This window comes from Pleurodeles waltl, chromosome 9 (genome assembly GCF_031143425.1).
Source record: "Pleurodeles waltl isolate 20211129_DDA chromosome 9, aPleWal1.hap1.20221129, whole genome shotgun sequence".
Lineage (NCBI taxonomy): Eukaryota > Metazoa > Chordata > Amphibia > Caudata > Salamandridae > Pleurodeles > Pleurodeles waltl.
Window position 1 is genome coordinate 876732961 of NC_090448.1, and position 22284 is coordinate 876755244.

Here is a 22284-nt window from a genome sequence, read left to right on the forward strand (position 1 = left end):
AAAGTGGGAACAGCTCCAAGAAACCAAAATTGGCCACTAGGCCCTACTGGGCCCAGTCTAAGGGTCACCGCTGAGCGCACCATGCTGTACCAAATATAGCCCCAAAGCCTACACTCCCAGCTGCATCAGTAAAAAGTCCCAATTCCTCATTGGACCTCGGTGGACTAGGCCCCACCACCGTCCCATTAAAGTCACGCAGAAAGGTTTCCCAAATCCTTGTATCTTGTTTGACTTCACTGGAAAGCCTGGTGTGATGATGCTTGACTTTTAACCCTGACATGGCTTGGGCAATTGACTGAGAAAAGGGGCGCCCCAGGGGTATGATTCCAAGCGAAAAGTTGAGCTGCCCGACCAAGCACTGCAACTGATGAAGTATCCCCTTCTGCGCCCTTAGGCAGGACCGCAACGCGTGTGAAAAAGATACCACCTTCTCCCCAGGCAATCTGGACACACCTGCCACTGAATCCAACTCTATCCCTAGGAATTCAATCGTGGAGCAGGGGCCCACCGTTTTTCCCTTTGCAAGTGGAACCCCAAATTCCCTCATGAGTTCTTTAAATACGTCCAACGCACCAGCACATTGATTAGATCCAGCGGGCCCCAGAAAAAGGAAATCATCCAAGTATTGTAAAACCCACCTATGCCTCGACCTGTCCCTAAGTACCCACTCCAGAAAGGTACTACATTTCTCAAAATAAGAACATGACACAGAGCAGCCCATAGGCATACACCTATCAAAGTAATACTTTCCTTCCCATTGGAAACCCAACAAGCGGAAGTCCTCGGGATGCACTGGCAACAACCGAAATGCAGATTCAATGTCTGATTTTGCCATCAAAGCTCCATGCCCCTGCTCCTGCAGCATTTGAATTGCCTGATCCAAAGAAGCATCCCTAACCGAACACAATGCCCCATCAATGGCCTCATTCACCAACTGCCCCCTTGGAGCGGACAGATTGTGAATCAGTCTGAACTCCCCTGGCTCTTTCTTGGGGACTGCCCCTAAGGGAGAACAAACAAAGCCCTGCATGGAAATTTCATCAAAGGGCCCCACCACCCGCCCCAAATCCAGTTCCTTTCTGATTTTCTTACTTGCCAACCCGGGGTTGGAACGTAAAGACAGCTGGTTCTTGCAATGGGACGAGCCGGTATTCTGAAACCATCCTTAAAACCCAAATACAACAGCTGCGCAGATGCTTGGTTGGGGTAAACGTTAAGCCAAGGGACCATAGCCAAAAGATTAACTGGGGAGAAAGACTTAACAAAATAAACCGTGTGACCCACGCACCCCAAACCGTCAATCCTGTTTCTTGGCCCCTTTATCTTGTGATTTTTTGAAGCACTTGAATTCTGGGTGGGAGGCCTGGCCACAAAAGGAACAGCAGTGCTTAAAACGGCATGTCCTGGGAGACCGGGAACAAGTACCACCTGAGGCTCCTGAGCCGGTCCCTGCAGGCCCACGAAAAGGCTGCTGACCCGGCCCTTGAGTGCGATTTGTATAACGCAACCAAGTGATTATGTTTATCTGATCCCATGCCAACTAAGGCTTATACGCCTTAATTCTCCTGAATTCATTATCATATTCCTTCCATGCCGTGCCACCATATTCATCATGTGCCCCCACGATCCTGTTCTGATAGCAAGCTAACTGCGCACCCAAGTCACTGAAACATTCAGCTAGAATGGCCTGATAAATGGAGAACGCTCTAACCCAGTTGGACAGACTCCTCCACTCTCCTTCTTTGTGGCCCATGCTCACACTCTCTTGAATGTGCGCAATCTTTGCAACACGGCACCTCCTCATTCTCAGGTTTGTCAACCAGTAAATCGAAGATATCGATGTACGCCTCCTTCCAAATCTTCTCCCTCACCTCAACCGGTACATGTAGCCCTAACTGTTCATGCTCTGAGCAAATATCCCCCAAGCCCGTAAGGGGTAAAGGGTGACCAGTACCTGCACTTGCGCTTCCCCGGGCCACCAGAGTCGTTGCTGTAGAGGTCACCACCGCTGGGGGATTAACTGTTTGGTTTGCCGGCGCACCTAACACAGATGTAACCGGTTTTGTCATGGACGCCACACCAGTAGTCAACTGGTCCCTCCCGTAGGGATTGGGGAGAAGGAGCTGGCCCCCTGTGCCCCCCGCTAGTTTTAGGCTCGGGCCCTTTATCTTGAGACCCCTGGGCACTCTTTGCAGTGCCCAACATGGAAACCAATTGTCGCGCCTGTTCCCTAACGTCTCCCTCCTTAGCCCCTGACAATGGGACCCCCACTAAATTGGTGGACAGCAACCCCATCTCAGACAGCCACAGCAATACAGATGTCAAGTGGCCTACAAGATCCCCCTGACTGGCCTCCCCAGTGTCTTTACCCGCAACTGTGTCTTGTGGAGGGACCACAACGCCCGAAGTGTGCTCTGACGTCCGACTCTGGCCCCCCCTTTCAGCATGCCCCGCATCCACTACCAGCGATGCACTAACCTCAGGCCGCAATGAAGCTATATTGACACTGTCCCCAAACCTGCGCCGTGGTGGCCTCTGACCGCCTCTCCCCAGAACCCTTGACCTTCCTCTGCCCCGCGCCCTCTTTGGAGCTGGGGGTATCGCCTCGCTGGATGGTATTCCCACCCGCTGGGGCACATCCCCATTGGAGGACGCAACCACCCCTGAAGAAAAAGTCTGCGCCTTCAAGGATGCTATGGCCTGGTCCATAGCGCCAATCCTAAGCATCAGGGCCTCAAGGAGCTCTTCTGTTCGCAACTGTTTCTCCGCCATGACCCACGCACGGACCCTAGCACAGGCAAATTTATAAATGGGCCCCACAAGGAAACCCCTCCAAACAGGAATTCGCTTACCGACCCCAATGGGACTCCCCTTACAGAGAAAGCACTTGATGCAAGGGGTCCTTTACCATAGGCCCCAACAGATGTGACAAAAGGTACCTCCCCTACACTCTACCTCAATTTAAGGAGGCCCCCTACCCTGTCTCCCAAGAAAAAACAGGACCACTAAATGCTCCCTGCACAAAATTGGCCAGTTGACTGCTCACCTAGTAGCCCAGGAACCCCACAGGAGCAGCCACCAAGAATAACTCTGGTCAGGTGAGCTAAGCTCAAACCCGTACGGCCCTCTGTGAGGCTTGCTGAGCCACTTGTGTCGTCCTCTTCTCCCCTGGAATGCTGCAAAAGCAACCTGCAAAATGAGTTAAATAAGGTTATAAGGTTAAAAGGTGCACAGAGAGAAAAAAAAATTCAAAAAATAGCCCAAAAATCGCCCAAATACAGCCCAAAGTAGCCCAAAACAAATTAAATAGCCCAGTGTCAGAGAAAAATAGCCCAACTGGCTTGTTGCGGCCACTGGGGCCCCCTGGTACGATCAGCGAGAGCAAGAAAGACGCGCTCTCCAAACGCGGCTGCCTTTTAAGGCTGGCCGTGTGACGTCATTCCTGTGCGTGACCCCAGAAGCGCAAAGAGTGCCCCTGGGGCCGCCAAACAGCACTTACGGGGCTGCAGGCCCCTTTACAGCCAGCTGGCTGTGTTTTTATTGAGGGGTGGGGGCTGGGGAGCCTGCCCCTCCCCGAACCCCACCCCCACGTTCCGGTCTGACGACACCGCCATAAGCGGGGTCCCCCTGATTTGGGTGGCCCCGTGCATTCAAAGCACTGCTTCTGCGACCAGAAACGTCACCAGGCATTTGTGAGTGGTGATAACTTCCTAGGAGTGAGCCAGTCGATGCAAAGCAAATGGCTCCTGGCTCACCTCTGTCGCTATGTAATGCTGTGTTTTGGATAATCTTTATTTGCCAGTCACAATTTTTGAATATTTATTTCCACGTCACCACTGACTCAGGAAAGATGCGTAATAGAGGAAACCACTACGCTGGAGGAGCCTTATCTCATCAGACATGCCACACCTTTTTGTTTTTTGAGGAGCTTTCATAAATTTAGGAGTAACAGTCCTGGGGATCATAAAGAATTAAATTTGTGCTCTTTATTTTTTTTTTCAGGGAGTGTGCCGTTTCATACTTCTTAGAACTGGTTTTATTGTGCATACGTTTTCATACCACGCTTCCATATCTATTCGCTGTAAATACCCATTACTATGACACAATTAAGTGGTAATCAATTTACTGACCTGGTGGAGATAGAAGGCGGAATTGGCCTTGTCAGGATTTATACTTCTGACCGCAGATGTCTGTATCGATCTTCATCTCCCTGAGCCATCTTGCTCTTCACTGATAATTTTCAATATGAGGAGAAGGCTATCAAGCCTATTCACATACAAACATCTTCACTTTTCTCTATTTATGGAAAACTGCACCCTGATGTTAGTTACTGTGCCTACATTCATTATTTAACTTAGCAGTGCTATATAGGTTTTATGTTGGCTCCATCATCTATTTTAAATAGCCCGCATGCACTCCAGTACGTTTTCTGACTTTTCAAAGCTACAAAACGCTTTCATTTCCTAAACTATAATCACCACAATGGTAGTCATAGTATCTAGTTTGTAAGAAGCATCACTAAGTGTGGCTTTTTGAGACCGTGCAGAAATGCATTCTCCTCACACAACTTATATTAGAAACGACACGCAGAATAGTATAGTTTTAATAATTAAACCAGTACATGTAGCGATGACTTTCAAACTTTACATGGGTAATAACTAACATTGCTCACAAATCGGCTGTAGGAAGACCTGCGCAGGTGATGGGCGATTTTTTTTGTTGCTTTTTTTTATATGATGATTAGCTGAACTGAGACATTGTACAAATCATCTGGCTATTAACTATTCTGTCTCCTCTAATTCTGTTGGAGTACCTGGGGTATATATGCCCAGTCTATTTGTGCTGTGTCCCAGTGCGACCTACTGCACCACAAGCGTTGGGAAAAAGTAAAAGGCACAGCTATAGGCATCACAGAAAGACAGTTTGTACAGTCTTGGCATATATAGTGTGCATGTTCGTGTCTGCATGCGTTAGCACAGCAAGATCTGTGTTTATGCCTTGATAACATTTTGTTTGGAGACTATGGAGTTACTGCGTTTTGTTAACTGACTGCATTCAGTTGCTATGAATAAGAAAGCGACTGTAACAATTAAATGATTGTATTCTGGGCTTTATGTTGGTGGTGTTGACTACAACAGTCTTTTTCACCCCTAGGGCGGAATTTGGAGAGGTCCACTGCACCTTTCCTGAGACGGGGTTATCCAACCGGATCAAAGCATTATTTGAACATGCCCTTCAGAGCGAGAACGGGACACACTGCCCCCTCTTGTGGAGGATGTATTTGCACTTTACTGTAAGCTCATGCTTTGTTCCATTGAACAATAGTTATTTTGCCAATACGCTGTTCTTATATATTGAATGTGGCATCCTATTAATTATACTATAGCATTTCCACTAGAATTCTGCTCTTTTCTACATCGTTTTTTTCATAAACCATTACTATTTTGCCTTCCTTTTTAGGTTTCTCTGGGGAACAAAGAACGTGCCAAAGGATTGTTTTATAAAGCACTTCAAAACTGCCCTTGGGCAAAGGTGGGTGAGAGAGAGCTAGAGCTTACCGGCTATACTTGCAAACTGTCTCCTTGATGGATAGATTGTGAACTCTCTATTTTCAGAGGCATAATTGGCAAGCTGCTATTTACTGGGCTACCCAAACTTTTTGCAATTCAATAAAATTGTGCACTGCACTTTACTATTTACGTTTGTTCTTTTGTGCACAGTTAACATTGTGAGTATTTAAAGTGAATATTGGGATTGCATGCAAATGGCTTAGCCACAGTATTGTTCAGCAGTCATCATTTTTGATGTATGACAGCAACAAGTTTAAAAATGTTTATTTGTGTTTGTTCACAGTTCTGCAGCATTGGATCTTTCATAGTTTCACATGCTTGAATCTTCCCGTCATCAACCTGAGAGTCCCATAGTAACATTACCATAATGGCTTAATGTTAAATAGTACCAAGTAAGCTGCAAACATTGTCACCGAAGTAACCTATCCACCTTACTAACTAAGAATGAAACTTCAGCCACTAAGGTGGGAGCACAGTGAAAACCAAGCCCCTCCCCCCGGGCTTGACGGGCCACTGCAGACTGTACCACCCGAGCCATGGGTACCTCTGTGATGGGTGTGATGGTATGGCATAACGCAGAGCTTGGACGAGTCTCCTCGTTTTGATCCCAGCAGTGCACACTGGCATTCCAGCAACAGTAGTAGAATCCTATTGTCCGTCTGTACAGAGACCTCAGTAGAGGAAAAGGCCAAAGAGCCGCCTTTCAATCCTCCACTTTCTCCTCCTGCACCACAAGGAAAGCAGGTCCAGTTTGCTTCCCCAATCCCACACTGAGTCCGTCGAGGGACAGGTGTCCTGCTTCCTTCCGGCCTCGAAGGCCATGACTTTGGACCAGTGGGTCCTTCAGATCATAGAAAGGTGCTACACCCTTCCCTTCCTTCAGGTTTCACCCCCCATATCTCCCCCTCCCTCCCCTAGACCTTCACACCATTTGGCTGTTCTACACCTGGAGGTGGCAGCTTTCCTCCACAAAGGAGCAGGGGAGTTAATGCCAAAGAAGGAAAAGGGACAAGGTTGTTACGTGCATTACGTCTTGCTGGCCAAGAAGGATGGCAGTTTGCACCTGATTCTGGATCTCAGGAGCCTGAACTAATTACTCAAAAAGGAAAAGTTCACGATGATGACCCTAGCTCAAGTTCTACTGGCACATGACCTTGAAAACTGGACGTAGGTCATTTGACCTGCAGGACACGTACTTGCACATCCCTATCCCTATCCCTTTATTGTGGTCACATCAGATGTACTTGCGATTTGTGGTGGGGTCTATGAGTAGCGTCTCACCTCCTTTGCCTGGAGGACTTGGGGCTGTTGTGTTGTGCACACCACTAAGGGATGTGGCTCATGGCCAGTCACCTTTCGGGGTCTCTTAATGTCTGAGCCGACAACCAGAGCCAGCGTTCCCTTGCTGATCACGAGTGGGGTCTTCTGCCAGAGATAGACCAGAACATCTTCATCCAGTGGAGCACTCATCAAGTGGACTTGCTCGCCTCCTTGGTCAATGCTCAGTGCCAGTAGTTCTGCACCCTCCAGTATCTATTTAGGGGAGCCCTAGGGGACGTGTTTCCATTCAGAAGGAACTTTCAGATGCATTACACATTCCCATACCCTTGATTCTTCGAGTTCTCAGGAAGATGCACTGAGACCGTGCCCAAATCATTTTCATTGCCCTGTGCTTTCTGAGAAAGTTGATGAATGTCGACCTTCTCCACTTGTCTCCCACTTCGCCTCCTGCTAATGCTGGTCCCTCTCTTCCAGTTGGCAGAGGTGGAAATGCTTCTGAATACCAGTTTCTGAGTTTTCCACCTACATGCTGAGTTTCAGCAGGGACAACTGAGCTCCTTTTAGCTGCCACTGGAGGTAGTCAACTTTATTTTGGCTATGTATTTGCCCTTCACTAAGTCTGCTTGTCCCGGAAGATGGGTCAGTTTTGTTGCTTGGTGCCGACAATTGTGTGGATGCCTTGCAGGCTAAACTGTCTCAAGTGCTGCAATTTGTGTTTTTCCTTGCTCAGAAGGGATGTGCTATTGCCGCTGCAATTGGTTATTTAGCAACCTTATCTGCTTTCCTCTGTCTGCCAGATCAGCCATCCCTGTTTAAGACCCCTGTTGTCAAGCGTTTTCTCAAGGGTCTGGCCATTCTTTTTCCATAAACTCACTTTGTGATTCCTCAATGGAATATTTTAAGTATGGGTATTACTTTTTTGATGGAAACTGTTACATGCCCTTGACAGTTATTCTCTTCATATGTTTACCCTCAAAAGTGTGTTTTTGGTTGCTATGTATGTATGTATGTATTTGTAAGAATTTAGAACTTGGAGCACACTAAACCCTAAGGTGTCAAAGCACAAGCGGGGAAGATCAGAGATAAAGCAAAAGCACAACGTAAGGAAGGTGAAGGCTAAAGAACCATATTTTCAACTGTGAGTCTTTTATAGTTTTCAAAAAACAGTGTCTGCAGTGTGTGCCGGCAAGGTGTTCCAGCGCTTTGCAGCAGCCACCGAAAAGGCCTACCTCCCCACCTGGCTTTAAGAAATCTGGGGACTTGCCCCACTTTCCGAGAGGAGGACCTAAGCAGTCTGCCTGGGGAGTACCAGTGAAAAGAAGAGTTCAGCTGGTTCGAGTTTTTTTTATGTAGGGCCAGGAAGACCATACAAAGAGTCTTTAACAGTCCTCTTTTTAACTGAGATACAGTGAAGAGAAGGTATACCATCTGTGACTGGTACATGTCTTGGAATATTCAGAATGAGATGAGCAGCTACATTCTGCATAACCTGAAGTTTGTTAACACAAGGTGCATTGATGTTAAGGTAAAAAGAATTGTAGTAGTCCAAACGTGATGTAATGAGTGCGATAATGACTCCTGAGCGTAGATCCTCCGGGATGTAAGGAAAAATCTCCCTCAGGATTCTGATAATATGGAGGCACGTACTAGTCGTCCGACTGACACGGGTATCAAAGCTCAGGGTGTTGTCAAATATGACACCCAGGTTTTTAGCTGATTTCACAGGGGTGGGAAGAGGCCCATGTTCCCCCGACCACCAGATGTTAGACCAGACCGATTTTTGGACGCCGAAAACAAGAACCTGTCTTTCCAGCTTTAAGTTTGAGGGCGCTGTTATTCATCCGTTTACTAGTGCCGGACATATAGCAAATGAACTTCTCGGCTACTGAGGCCAGCTTGTTAGAAATGGACACAATCATTTGAGTGTCATCAGCATACAACAGTACTTTGATTCCAAACAAGTGACCAAAGCTGCCAGAGGAACAACATACACATTGAAAAGAGTTGGGCTGAGAGTTGATCTATGAGTGACTCTACACGGAAGGCTAAAACCTCTGCCTTGAAGCCCCCCCCGCAGCTGACCCTTTGGTTTCCATCTGTGAGAAAAGAAGAAAGAAGGAGAGCCAAGCCTCTAACCCCAGTATCTTGCAGCGGTTGAATCATCTGTATCGGCCAGACCGTATCGAATGCTGCAGACAAATCAAGCATCAGCAAAATGGCCGCAACCCTCTGATCGACCGGGTGGTGAATACTATCCGCTACCACTGCCAGGTTGGATTCGGTGCTATGGCCAGACCTAATGCCATTTTGTGAAGGATCCAAAATATCCTGTGCCTCAGTGAATTTCATGAGTTCCTGATTGATACATTTTTCAAGGATTTTAGCTGGCCAAGGAAGTAAAGAGATTGGGGCGGAAGTTTTTAAAATCTTCTGGGCCTGCATTAGGCTTTTTCAATAGCGGGGTGAGAATTGCTTCCTTCCATGGAGTAGGAAAAACTCCAGTATACGTACAAATATATTCTGCAAAGAGTCTTCAATAGGTTTAGGAGCCAGTTGCAATATTTTGGGAGAGCATGGATCCTTTGGGGATCCTAATTTGACACTCAATGGTAGCTCCTTTGGCTGCTGCAGAGAAATGGAAGGGAATTTCAAGAGCTGATGACGGCCAGAGCACACACCATCAGGCAAAGAAAGAACTTCCAGAGGAAGCTCAAAAGTGGAATGCATATCCAGAATTTTATTTTGGAAATAGTGTGCCATCCGGTCACAGAAATCTTGGGAAGGGGTTACCCGACTCTGAGAAGGGGGGAATGGACAGATTTACTCGTGGTCTTAAACTTTTCAGTGAAAAAAAAACACCTTAGCTGGTTTGATTGCCAGCTTATAACGCAACAGCAGATCCTTGTGCTTTTCATTTTCTCTACTTTTTACCTCTAGATCAGCAGTGGAACTCCACCTGCGTTCCTGTCTAAGACACTCCTGCCACAACTATTTAAGTTCCACCGAGAACCTGCTATAACTTCTGCTGGAAGGGTCAGTAAGTTGTAGCCCTTAGCTGTCACCCTCCTTTCACTACAGTCTTTCCAGACAAGTTGGTGGACAAACCAGGGCTGCTTTCTTTCTGAAGGTGGTCACTCCTTTCCATCTTGCCCAGTCGCTTCACTCTTCCGATCTTTTACCCCCCACCTCATTCTGTGAAGGAGGAAAGGGGTTGCATCAGTTGGATCCTTGGTGGGCGGTGATCTAACACTTGGTTCGCACCAAGGAATTCTGGCCAGATGACCTGCTCAATATCCGCTTCTGCAGCGATAAAAAAAAGACTTTCTTTGTGGGTCATCCCCTGCATCGTGTGTTTTCTATCAAACCATTCTTTAAGTATATGATGTGAGGTCTTTTAAGCCTTAACTATAAAGGGCTGATCTACTTTGCGCCTGGTCTGTAAATAAAGTATTTAGGCAAACCTAACCTACCATAATATAGGTTTTTGACATACTTCGTGACAATGATGAATCAGTTTCTCTTTTGAAATTTACTCAAGAAAAATTAACCAATATTGTGTTGGTCAGTGTTAGACCTGGCAGCTTATTGGTGTCTCCCCTGCCTATTTGCATTCTGACCTCCTGTTTTAATGGTGTACTGGACTCTGTTCTTGCTGGTTTATTGTCTCTCCGCACATACCACTGATAATCAGTGCTAAAGTGCAAGTGCTCCCTATATAAACTGTAATGTTTGATTTACTGGTAAGTCCGTAGTAAAGTGCACTAGAAGTGCCCAGGGCCTGTAAATCAAATGCTACTAGTGGCCTGCAGCACTGATTGTGCCACCCATATGACTAGCCCTGTGAACATGAATAGGACCTGCCTCAGACCTGCCACTGCAGTGTCTCTGTGGCAGTTTTAAACTGCCAATTCGACTTGACAAGTGTACCTGCTTGCAAAGCCTAAACCTTCCCTTTTACCACATGTAAAGCACCCCTAAGGTATGCCCTAGGTAGTACCATGGGCAGGGTACGGTGTATGTTAAAGATGGGACATGACTGATGTGTGTTACATGTTCTAACAGTGAAATACTGGTCAATTCAGTCTTGTTTGCAAGGCCTATCTCTCTCATAGGTTAACATGGGGGCTGCCTTTAAATAACTTTAAAGTGCAATTCCCTTTGAGAGCTGATAGAAATATGGAGTTTGGGGTCTCTGAACACACAATTTAAAAATACATCTTTTAGTGAAGTTGGTTTTTAGATTGTTAGTTTGAAAATGCCACTTTTAGAAAGCAGGCATGTTCTTGCTTAAACCATTCTGTGACTCTTCCTGTTTGTGGATTCCCCATCTGGGTCAGTTTGACAGTTGAGCTGTTTACACCTCTCCTCTAGACAGTGACACAAAGGGAACTGGGGTTTAGCCTGCATATTCTGATGAACCATCTGAGCTAGAGTGGAGGGAGGAGTGGTCACTTACACCTGAAAGGACTGTGCCGGCCCTTACACAATGCAGTCTCCAACCCCCTGGTGTGTCTGGGGCCTAGCATGGACAAGGAAGGCTCTTGCAAACAACCAAGACTTTCATTTGAAGTTTGCCAACTTCAAAGGCAGAAAGGGGTATAAGTATTGGACCCAAAACTCCAGACTTAAATAATCATTCTGGAATCAAGAGGAACATCTGCCAAAGAGAAGAGCTGGAGAAGGAGTACTGTCCCTTTGCTGTGTTGCTTTGCTGGATTGGCCTGCAGTTGCTGCTTCTGCCTTAAAAGAGAGCAAAAGGTGACCTTTGCTGTGTATCCTGCTTGAGGAAGTTCTCCAAGGGCTTGGAGTAGAACTTGCCTCTTGTTGGAAGTCTCAGGGATATCAAAGACTTCAGTTTCATCTGCCTAAAGCACTGAGAATTGTGTTTTGTGCTGTTCAAGGTGAAAAACCTCTGCAGCACCATCAACGACACCGCTGGTCTGCACCGTCGTCTCCTGTCGGCCCCCCTCTTTGCAGCGCGACACTGGTCTCACTGATGCCGTCATCGGATGATTTCACTGAGCCTCTGCTCACACCGCGACTTGTGGGCCCTGCACTCAGACATTGCCTGCTCACACCGCAGCCTGGGCATCCCCGACGCAGTCACTCCTGCTGACGCCGCTGCCTGCACCGTGGCCTGTGAACACCGCTCGGGAGGAGCACGAAGCACCATCCTGTCCTGCACCGCAGCCCCGTCCACCGACGCCAGCTCCATTGACTCCAGTGTCATCGACAGACGTCCCTGTCTGCACTGCGACACGTGGACGCAGCATGGAGCCCGTCCCGTGGCTCACCGCCGACTTCGACCTACCAACAACATCGCTTCAGCAACGACGACGCTGCTTGCACCGTGACCTGGTGACACCGCATGTTGCACCACCCCGCTTCACAGCGCAGCTCTGGTTTTACCAACGCCGTCACTGAGCCGCTGCCTGCACCGTGACCTGTGGACACCACACGTCGCATCATCCCGCTTCACACTGCAGCCCCGATGCCATCCACGCCAGCGCTCCTGTTCATCCTCCCAGAGTTTGATTCACATTGCGTGTGACTTTAAGGGCCCGACGACCCTCACACCAACTCCGGTTGCCAGCGACATAGCTCTCCGGAGCTCACTGCGAGGATCAAGACACCCAAAATTCAAAGGTACTGTTTGCGAGTCTTCCTGACACCATAGCTGGCCCTTGACGCCACGGTCTGCCTGAACTGATGGTTTTGTTGATCATGACGCCGTGATATCCCCAGGTGGAGCTATCGACTTCAAGGAACTGTATTTTTCAGTTAGATCTTACAAAATTCATTTCTTTAACACTTTATGTTGGATATTTCTTGTTTTGGTCTTGTTTTAAACAGATACATATTGGTTATTGTTTTCGCTGTGTTACTGTGTGTTATGTGCAAATGCTTTACATATTGCTTCTGAGATAAGCGTGACTGCTCGTGCCAAGCTACCAAGGGGGTGAGCAGGGGTTATCTGAACGGGTATCTCCCTTATCTTAACTAGGGTGAGGGTCCCTACTTGGACAGGGTGCAAACCGACTGCCAAATAGAGACCCCATTTCTAACAGTCAACTTGATCCAAGATATTTTAATGGCACTGTTGTGGCTTTGTTGTTTCTTTTACTCTTGATACCAGGCAGGAGTCCTCCGTCATTTTTACATTAGGTCAAACGTAAGTGTTCAACCTTGTGTATCCTTTTCATATACTTCTTATGGCTTAAAGCGATTTCATTTGTACGTCCAAGTGTCCTTTAAAAATTCTTGCTCGCTAGTGGTCAGTTCTGCCTTTTTCTCCCTCCTTTTTTCAGGTTCAGAGCAGTGAAAGACCTATGTATTATTCCTCTTTGATTTCTTTATCTGTTGCTGTGACTGACTATTTTTGTTATTTCATTTGGTGCTCCCCTTTCACTATGGGTGTTTTAGGCTGGTAGCTGCCTGCATTTTATTGCAGCATTCTATTGCAGCATTCTATTCCTCCCATCTCCTCCCATGTCGCTGACATTTGTTTTGGCTTTATTCCAGTGCTGTCCTTATTTACCTCTGGCTCCTAAAATAAACTTCTTTTACAAAAGAAACACCTGGTTGTTTAGCTCACTACTCACAAAAGCCACAATATGCCCTTTCTGGTGAAATATAGCTAAACCTAGAAGCAATGATATAAAACTTGCTTAGCCTCACATCGCATCTTGTATCTCTCTCAAGGGCCCCTCCCTGCCAGCACTCAAGACATTGCACACAGGACATTGCTTATCTCCTTTATTTGGGCCATACATTTTCTCGGGCTGCTTTTTTCATTGAAATGCAAGGCAAGAATGCTTGCAAACTTTTCATTCTGTTAAAATAAAAAGAAAATACTTTTCCAGCCTTATTTTCCTATTTCTGTTCAGACATTTACACAGTGCAAGATAGTGCAATCATCGTCTAGTCTCTCAAGGGCTTCTGGTTTCCTATGTCAGTGGATGCCAGTGGCCACCAAAACATGGCAGGAAAAGACGAAAATATGAGACCGGGATGACCATCTTATGTGGCAAGAAGCGTCCAGTTCGGAATTTACAATGCCAATAGCTCTAACTAAAGAAAATGCGAGATCTATTGCATTGAAAATGCTTGTTTTTTTTTTTTTTTCTGTGTCTTCCTCTACTGCTGTGATCCACTTACAATGTCTGTGCATTTCGTTGAGCTTTTTTAGCCCACTTTCCCCTTAGGACTGCTCATAAACTTTTCACTTTTGTACGTGCCCATTCAGCAAGGCTGGCACCAGGAGATCCTTCTGGATGGCAGCATGCTCTGTATAAAGCAAAACATTACTTACACCTTAGCAAGCCAATTAGTAAATATATATTTCTGATTAACCTTAAAACAGAGAGACTTCATAATGTACAGGTTCCTCAGTTAATATAACTCTTTTTGTAACTAAAAGAAGAGCATTACTGATTGTGTGTACACTTCTTGGGCCCATTTCCACAGACCTCTGCCGCATATAAGAACATACATGCATCGCTAGCGACACATGCACACTGCAGGCTCTGTCCGTTCTGTTTTCTGCACCTAACTACTTCCATATCAATCTCATTTTCTTCCACTGAGGATGAACAGATATGATTCACCATGGACTGTTTCTTGGTCTCCTTTTATTATCCTCCCTTGAATGTACATGTCTACTAACCTGTTCCCTTGCCTCACCTAAGCTAATGAGTTCAAGAAAAGAAGCTTTTGATAGGTTTTTGCTCCCAAGGCTTATGTTAAAGACTTGAGAATGGTTCCTCAAGGATGACAAGAGACATGCATGTAGAGGAGGATATTTTCTTTATTTACAAGGCCTTTACGTGTATTTACATGGTCAGGGCTTTCTTCTCTCACAAACTGTAACTATCTACAGTCTTCCACTCAAGGCCACACACCAACATTCTGTTACTTCACATCACCATCTAAGCATTCCAGACACCAGTTGGGCATACAGTTGATTGGTACACACAGGATTAAAAACAGCTTATTTTCTTACAGACAACAATATAGTCATTCCTTCACTGGAAAGATCATTCGCAATCACTAACTCTCCAACATGTCTCAGTCACACTTTCACCAACTAACACCCTTTCCAATTATCACAGATACACAGAGAAAACAAGAGTCATTGTAAGTCTGCAATGGATCAATGAACATCTTGCTACCCTATAAAACTTGGGGCTCTCCACCCTTCATGTCAAACAAAAACAAGGTAACAAACTAGGTTGCAACTTACTTTGCTCAACAGTTCTCGACACCCAGGTCTTGTGACCACCTTGGACATATGAGACCTTTCCACCAATATCTGCACACTCACAGTTGTACCATGCAACATTTGTACACATGGGACATATGGTCATGGACTCCAAGTTCTACAACGTCCAAGACGCACATCCCCCAGGCCTTTTTCTACAGTTAATTATCCAGTCATCCTTATGTCTGCAATTTCAGAATACAAAACAGAGTGTGAGTATACTTTATCTCAAAGCATTCATCACCAGCCTGCAACTCAAAATGTGTTATTACAACAACACTATCAAATGTAAATTTTACAGTTTGCCTATTATTGTTGTACTGTACTAGAAGAGAACCACGTCATAGACAGTCATTGACAATTGATACCTATGTGGTGTGGAATGCTTCATCATAAGGTCTCCCATCTAGTCCTGGGAAGCATCCTTGACAAGCGAATTTGTTTTGTGGGGTGTATTTTGAATAGTATTAACTACAGTGAGGAAATGTCCTGTGGAGATTTTAGTGTATGGGAGAGAAAACCAAAAATAAATTACAATGATGTGTATAATTCTGCTACTATTATGGTCAACCTTTATTTTTGCCTCCCTGACCACAAGATTAAAAATGTATGCAGATCAGATATTCAGGTCCTGTATCAGGCGTGTTAGGCTAGTTTCAACACTACATAAAAAGGACATAATGACCTACATTGTCTCTTGTAAGGGGTCATTTCAATCATGTCCTTGGGTTTAGGCACCAACCGCTCTGACCTCTGCATTCTGCAGCCCAAACCGTTCTCACTTAAGCTGCTTTATTTTGCAGAATGTGGGGGAGTCCATGAAAGCGATTGTCGCACATGAGCCCTGGCTCCCTACCCTCAATAAAAGCTGATGGCATAGCTGACTTGGCTCCTTAAAAGCAGTAGTGACACTCCCTCGCAAGAATGTCGATCCCAGTCCAGTATGAAAATGCTTAACATCCAACTCACTTCAGCCCTCACATCGTCAGCCCCTCTGCTGTTTGGAATCTAAATTAAAACCCAATTTGAGGAAAAAGGTTATGATATTCATTTTCTGTCGAATACCATTTGTCAACATGTTCAGATTGAATTATATTTATCAGTTGTTTGAGTCTAGCATGACTACCGCTTTTCATGTGAAATTTATTTTTTTAAGTTGTATTTGGTCGTGCTTGTTTTGGTAAAAAATACCCTTTTTAGGTTGAGCGTGCAAGCGCTCTGACCTGTTGTAAGTATTGCAGGCTTTTAACCACGTCTACTGCATGCCCATCACTTTCACTCCTTCGTGGGCTTGCCTTTCAACAATTCTTTGTTATCATTGGTAAATGCTTTACATTTGTCCCTCCTTGGGGCTGTTTTGTTACCGCCTTGGACACTGACCCTGTTACATGGATAATTGCACTTAGGCCGATACGTTTGACTGCGAGCAAACTTCTTTTTCTTTTTGTGTCTCTCCTTTGCACTCATGCTAATGGCAGTCATGGTGCTTTGAATCGGCTCGCTTATGTCAACTGTTTTACTTTTTGTTTCCAATTTAAATGACAAGAACAGTCCTGTTGGGAATTTACAACGCTTATAGCTCAAACTTGAGCAAACGCGAGACCCATTGCTTTGCAAATGCTTGTTCTGTTAAGGGAGGGATGAGGGTGTGTGCCAGTCTGATTCCTAAGCCTAGCTCTTGTTTCAACCCACGATCATCATTGCACGCCCCAAAACTCCCTTTCATTCCTGACATTTTTTTAAAACACAAAACTTTTTATTTTATGGCATGCCACCCAAATTCCTACTTCACCAACCTTTGCAGGATCGCACTAGAATATTCATTTGCAGCAGTGCTCCTTTTTTAGAAATCTACATTGTACTTTCCCACTCAGTATTAATTTGTGTACTCCATCCTTTGCCTCCCTTTTTCTTAACTAATTTGACTGAGTGGGAAAGGAAATAGGGAAATGGGACGTATCTCTCTGACCCTCCCTGGCAAAATCCTGGCTTTTGCTGTTTGTTGAATATGTATAATACAAGACTACATTTTTCCCTGTTATTGAAATTACAATATTTTAGCCGCGAGATAGATAGGCTTTTCGGTATTATAAAGTATATTACTATAAATGCTTCTGCTGCCGATTGTCAGATTCATTTTGCAATTACATTTTTTTAATTACAAAATATTATTTACTCAGCAATGCTGTAGACCATTTTTTGGACGTAATAGTCTTCCTGACGAATTAAGACGGTACTCATCACCTCCTGTTCTTTTTGTATTCATAGTTGTAGAACAGTAGAAAAGGGTTAATCATGGAAGGTTAGTGTGTAATCTGTATGTTGGAGGGAGCCTGAAGCTTGTGTCTTGCTCCCAAAAAGTTTACTCTAATGTGCAGGTATACTCTGTGGCACCTCAGCCGTGCCTCTGACATCTCATGAGTCTGGAGCAAGGGGGGCTTGCAGAGATGACCAGTGCAAATCTCTACAAAGAGTAATACGTAGAAGAAGTTGGAAATTGGGTACAAAATTATTTGATATTTATTTTTCCAAGTCATTTTAGTTTCCCAAACTTTTTTTAGAAGGCTCCAATAAAAATGCAGGCAAACATTTCTGATTTTGGATCAGATTAACAGCTGTCATTTGCTGGAATGGGATAATTTTGAAAAGCCCAATAATTTACACTGTCGCACTGATGTCTCAACTCTGTTGTTTAGTGACATTTCCATTCCGTCTCATTCTTCAGTGCCAACGACCCTTCCTACATGGATGCCTTCAAGTGCCAACACTGATAGTGCTTTTGTAAATGTTTACCTTCCCACTGTAGGTTTATCAACAGTAAGCCACAGATCGAGAACACAGATGCCAGTGTTCATTGGAAAAGCATGTCAGCCTTTGTCATCAGAAGTAAATTGCCTCTGCCTTCTCCACGATCAGTAAGTTAGTTGGCTGAGCATTTTTGCCAGAAATGTAAGTGAGGAACAGTTCTATGGCAAGCTGCCATAGTTGTGTTCTCTCGAGTCAAAACATTCTGATTGGCTCGTCTAATTCAATGACTGTATTTCTCGGTGGCATATGCTAACATTTCAGTCTCAACAGGGTTACTTTTTAGCATTTTTTAACTTTCCTCTAAAGACAGTGCGATATTTAGTTTTAGTTGTTTGCTTCAGTGTTTTTCATGTCTCATAAGAGTTAATGTTTATAAAGCGCGCAAATGCCCAAGGGTGTTTTGGCGCCGACGCCTGCTAAGGTAGAGATTCATTGACATAAAGATGTGTTCCGGAGTTAAACATCCTGAATGTGAACAAACAATTTTTGAGTTGGTTTCTGAAACTGAAGATTATACTGATCTTTGAGGTGCTGAGGCATTTTGTTTGAGTTTGCAAGTGGCCGAGGTTAAGCTTCTGTCACCCCAAGATACTGTATTAATTTTCAGAATCTTTACTGATCTTATTGAAGCTGAACGGAGGGCTCACGTAAGACTCTACCGGCTAAATTTTGTTTTCACGTGGACCATGAAGAGCTGCATGAGCCATGCATAATGCCTTGAAGGTTATTCGCTTCCTAATCGGAAGTCAGTGTAACTCCAGCAATGCGTGTGAGACTGATTTCCCTTTTGGACTTCTCTTTAAGAGATGACCTGCTCTATTTTGTAAAATTTGCAGTTTATTCAAAATGCGTTGTTGAGCGCCCATGTAAAGTGTGTTGTAGTAATCGATTCTAGAGAGCACTAGGGCAATGATTACTGATTTCTGAAAATCAAAAGGGAGAAATTGAATGATCTTTCTTAGAGATCTCAGTAAGTAGGAGCAAGTAGAAGTAAGCTTATTGATCTGTTCGGAAAAAGTCATGTTTACATTAAAAATGACACCTAGTTTCCTGACTTTATGGACTGATTCGGGTAAGGGGCCCAGATGATGGGGCCACCAGAAGGTATTCCAGGATGAGGTACCTTTCCCAAACAAAAGGACCTCGGTTTTCTTTGAATTGAGTTTGAGACAATTTTGGGGTATCATGTTTAGTGTACAGTGTTATTTTTGCTTATGAATGCTGAGGTGCTAATGCTGCTGTTCCTTTCCATTTAACACACAGGTTCTCTACCTCGATGCTATAGAATATTTTCCAGATCAGTTGCAGGAGATTTTGGATCTAATGACTGAGAAGGAGTTACGAGTCAGAGTCCCCATCGAAGAACTTGAACTGCTTCTCGAGGACTGAGGAGCACATCGTTGGACATTAGTCTATTTTTTTTACATTCAAAGAGGATTCTCGCTCGAAAGGCATAATTTGATATTTTTAGAAGTAAACCTGCCAACGACGTCTCTTTTATGTGAATAAGTTGTTTTATTCTCTTTTTTGACCATCCAGCACCCCTTAATAATTGCACAACAGACCCAGTATCTGTGCCTGTTTTGTGACTTCATCTGGAGTACCTATGTGATCCATCCACCACAGTTTACACTTTTGTACCATACCATACAATACAATTGCGCAAGCTTTGTGGTCTGTGAGGACTGTTTGTAAATAATAAAGAAAGCAATGTTATTGCTTAAAGAGAATAGTCGGACAGCATGTATTTGGATGTTTCATACAGTGTTGTTGTGCGTTGCCCTTCGTTTACCTCAGAGTTGTGGTTGATGATGATCATTTATTTAACACTTGCTGCCGTGTGCAGCAAGACGTCACTCTCTTGCTGCTTTCTCCAAAATGATGGCATGTAATGAGCGTAGGACAATTTACAGCTCTTAACACCTAGTTAGTAGCACATGTGCTGCTAATCCCACACAGACCACGCATCTAGAAATGTCTACTCTTCGTACCCACTTACCACTCTCACCGAACTTAAAATACAGGCCAGCAATGGTGATAGTATGGAGTGAGAGACGCAATTTTAGCATCTCATACAGGGTGGTAATGAAGTTTAGTCAATGTTGATATTGCAGCCTGGGGCACGACAACTATCAGTTTTCTCAGGTACCATAATTCTCCCAAAGCAGATCTATTTAACATCGATTTTTAAGTAGGGTGCATGCCGAAATCAATGTGTGCCTTCCCTAGACTTGGGAACCAAACATTTACCCCGTGCATAACAAGGAGTGTGAAAATGCCAGGCAACTTCTTCAAAGCCTTTCATTGGCCAAGCAGTGTTTATGTCGCAGTTTAAGTGGCCGCTCGTATTGTGGCAGAGATCAGTACTTGCTAGAGATCTAATTTCAAGAACACTGTAGGTGATAACAGTATTTGTGGGAGCGGAAATCTGCACTTGTTTGTAAAATAGTAACACCCAACGCATACATTTTAGGGATAACTTTATTGTCCTTTGCTTTCAAAACATCTGTTGTTCATTAGGAGAAATGCAAATTTCATTTTAAGGCAACCTTGCCAGTCATTCAGTCATATTCCTTTACAGTAAGTTGGTTTAAGTTGAGGTATGAAAGTGAATACTTCAGAAATTGTCTTTTTTTGATTATTGTCACTACCTTCACCCTAATGCACCACAAATTCATGCTGCATCTAAGTAAAGTTTGATTAGGACCAATTCCCGATAAAAAAATCTATTGCCTAGTTTTTTAACTTTGGAACTGGACGTTAAGCCCAGCAAGCATGTTGCCAGAGTGAAGATTCCAGTTTTGTCCAGAATGTCCTTTCTAGAGTGAGGGTGAATCTTTTTTCCAGTATTCAGCAATCACTGATTAATCCCATTCCATAGGATGGAAATCCGCCCACCACTCGCCTTTGTCAAGCATGTTGCCAGAGTGAAGATTCTAGTTTTGTCTAGAATTTACTTTCTAGAGTGAGGGTGATCCTTTTTTCCAATATTCAGCAATCACTGAAAAATCCCATTCCATACGATGGAAATATGCACCCGCTCGTCTTTGTCTGCACCTGTGGCAATTCTGTGTCAACATCAGGTAATTTCTAACGTTGGGTAAGTTCTAGACAGTCACCTAGGAGTCACTTAAGTCCTATGCGAGGAGTTGAACTGTGGAATTTTGGGCCTTACGTTTCTGGAAACTTTGGGAGTGTGTTTGAATAGCAAGCACAAGTTCTATAATTTCAAATCATCAGATCTTTTATCTTTCATGGTTGACAAGTCATTCTTATCAGGGTGTCCGATGAAGCTGGGCAACTGCTTCACTAATTTTCCACAAATCGAATAGTAATTGTAAGGATCCATACGAGGCAGTTCTGTTGAAAGATCACTCTCTAGATTGAATGTAATGCATCCACCTGTCTGCCATTGGGCAAGATGTGTCCTTTAGGGACTGCACAAGTGTGTGCGAACTTTAGGAATGTTTGGCGCTTGACCGGTTCCCCCTACATTAATATTCTGTGTGTTTTCCAAGGAACCCAATTTCCTCCCTGCATGCCTGTTTATCACTGAGACGCATAATATGAGTGCATGCTGTCCCTCTTGCATTATCTGGCACACAACCCCCCACCAACAGTACATGACCATCCACAATAAATATGCCAGCCTGGCCTGTACTTGGTCACTCTGGGTGTGATTAACAATAGCAGAATCTCGGGCAAGGAACTTTGCATCTCCTCGTAGACGCAGTCCACAAGCCAACTGACCGCCCATTGTTAGATAATCGAGATCATAGTCAAGGACCGCAGTCTCCTTTCCGGCAGCCTCAACATGCATAATGCCACTGTGCCAATCAGTGTTCCAGATCAGGGATAATAACGGGCCGTCTAATTCTTTAATATTCTTTACCAGTATCTTTATTTGCAGGTTAGCAAATCCGCATAGAAACATTATTATTTTTGTTAAAGCTATCCACCAGATTATTGTGATTGACAGCTTTCTCCAAACATACGGACACATGCCCAAAGCTTTTTTTTATCTCCTGCATGGTTCTCTCTAGACCTGTGGTTGCATTCCCTAGATCTACCAGCATATTGGCAACGTTGAAGGAACCTTGTGTACCTTCTGCGATACTGTTATCAGGGCTTCCCTGTTTCATCCTCCACGTGAGAAGCTGTACAGCCCAAGCAAAGATCACAAAGTACAAAAGGCACCTCTGTCTTATGCCTTTCCCTAAACTATCTCCTACTTAGATATTACTTGACTAGTTTAAACTGTAACATTCAGAAGAGCGTAAAGGCTGTTGATCCATTAAAGCACTGAATCCCAAACTCTACTCCCCTCAGAATTTCAAACAGATACTACCAGTTAACCTTGTTGAA

At 44.5% G+C, this 22284-nt stretch overlaps 1 protein-coding gene across 1 annotated transcript in view; it reads left to right on the forward strand.

Moving 5' to 3' along the window:
• NRDE2 (NRDE-2, necessary for RNA interference, domain containing) overlaps positions 1–19653 on the forward strand; it is a 156561-nt gene extending 136908 nt beyond the window's left edge. Inside the window, exons 12-14 of the mRNA XM_069208189.1 lie at positions 5155–5293; positions 5461–5532; positions 19183–19653. Coding sequence (XP_069064290.1) covers positions 5155–5293; positions 5461–5532; positions 19183–19308 — 337 coding nt within the window. The 3' untranslated portion in view covers positions 19309–19653. The remainder of the gene's footprint in view (positions 1–5154; positions 5294–5460; positions 5533–19182) is intronic.
• Positions 19654–22284: the final 2631 nt, after the last annotated feature.